The 1,647-nt window shown below is 49.7% G+C and overlaps 1 protein-coding gene across 1 annotated transcript; it reads right to left on the reverse strand.

Annotated features, from left to right (window-relative positions):
- Positions 1–1,294: 1,294 nt before the first annotated feature.
- Positions 1,295–1,453, reverse strand: Pmar_PMAR000295 (hypothetical protein; the record flags this gene model as incomplete). The annotated part of the gene is made up of 1 exon (XM_002770966.1): positions 1,295–1,453. A coding segment is annotated over one exon (159 nt), but the record flags the coding sequence as incomplete, so codon positions are not given.
- Positions 1,454–1,647: the final 194 nt, after the last annotated feature.

Consider the following 1,647-nt stretch of genomic DNA (forward strand, 5'->3'; position numbering starts at 1 on the left):
AAGATGGGGCAACTCGAGATTTAGCTAATGGTGAGAGTGTTCCTGCGGTTAGATTGTTATTTGATCTACGAGTGCTTAACCAGTGTTTACATCTCCCAACAGAACTTGCTGAGATGTGCTCTTCCTTAGATTCTTTCCTAGGGGCGATTCCATCCAGTTCGGTGGCTTACAGTGTTATCAACTTGTCGGATGCCTATCACAGTGTAAGATGCTCTGCTCATGCATCACGACATTTGTGCATAAGAGTCCTCAACCACATCTATCAATATCGTGTGAGTCCTCAGGGGCTCGCGGCGTCTGGACTTCTCTTTACTCCGCATCTATCTGCTGGTCTGAACCGCGTCTTTGGACGAGCATGGAATCACTGGCTTGTAGCATGGAAAGATGATCTCCTCGTACATGGTTCGTCTCTCTACCAGGTGAGGATGAGAGATCGCTTTGTTCGTGTGGGACCAATTGGCTTGGATAAGATAATCTCCCCTAAGAGTCTTCCACCCAGTGAAGAGGTGGAGTGTGTAGGAATTCACTTTGGTCGAGGGTTTTATCGTCTGAGCGATACATCTGTGGCAAAACTGAAGAGTGTTCTTCAGACCCCACCAACGTCTGCACGTGTTCTCAAGCAGACGAGAGAGGTCCTACTCTATTCAGCATCTGTTTTTGCTTGGTCGCCAGAAAGGCATGCAGATTTCACTCGTTGTCTGTCTCCATTGTATCGTGCCCTTTCGCCGTGTAGCTCGCCAGACCGGTTCCTATGGACGAGTGAATGTGATAATGCCCTGGAAAATCTTTCGGAGCATCTGCTAAATACCCCGTTGAAGCAGCTCAGCTACAATGATCTGCTTGACGGTGCCTTCGTGGTTATGAGTGTGTGGAATTAGCGGGAGCCTTCCGTTGACTAATACTACTCGGAAGTGTCATTTGGACTCAAAAGGAGAACTACTTAGTCTCATGATCTCTTATATAAACTTAACCCTCTCCCTAAGGACCTGAATCGTCGTAAAAAGGGGCCACCCGGTCATAGCGAGATCGATCTGATGAGCATGAGTACGCGTGCAGAAGCACGCATGCGCAACGAAAAGGGAGTCGCTCTACAATGGAGCTGGCGTAGTCTGCTGTAATCGACCATCCTTTACTCTACATGCCCCCGGATGGAAGATTACAAGGGCGAACGTTGGCATAATGAGTTTCCTTAATCAACTGGGATGTGACCTCGTCCGGTGGGATCGAGGCATTAACTAATCTTAGAACAACCCCGCGTACAATCTCATGCACGCGGTACACATCAGGAGCGTACCTGTCGCCGCGTCCCAGTGTGTTGGGGTTGAAAAGAACAACAGTTGAGCCAACCGGTGGCGGTCCCTTCCTGCGAAGAGCACAAGCATCGCTCAAGACCTGCTCGCGAGCTGCGATAGCAGCTTTGACGAGCTTGGTGATGTCATCGAGGACCTCTGCTCTAGCAACGGGAGCACCACCGTCAACAGCCCCTTGTGCAAGGGAATTCTCAGGGCTCAACCGGGATACACGACCGTAGAATATCTCAAAGGGTGAAAGGTCAGATTGAAACGGTCCTTTATTACGAGCAATAATGATACAACAATCACGTTCTCCTGCTCTAAGGCTGCGGGCATCGACCTCGTCTCTTGATCC

Source organism: Perkinsus marinus, assembly GCF_000006405.1.
Source record: "Perkinsus marinus ATCC 50983 genomic scaffold scf_1104296964116, whole genome shotgun sequence".
Taxonomy (NCBI): Eukaryota; Perkinsozoa; order Perkinsida; family Perkinsidae; genus Perkinsus; species Perkinsus marinus.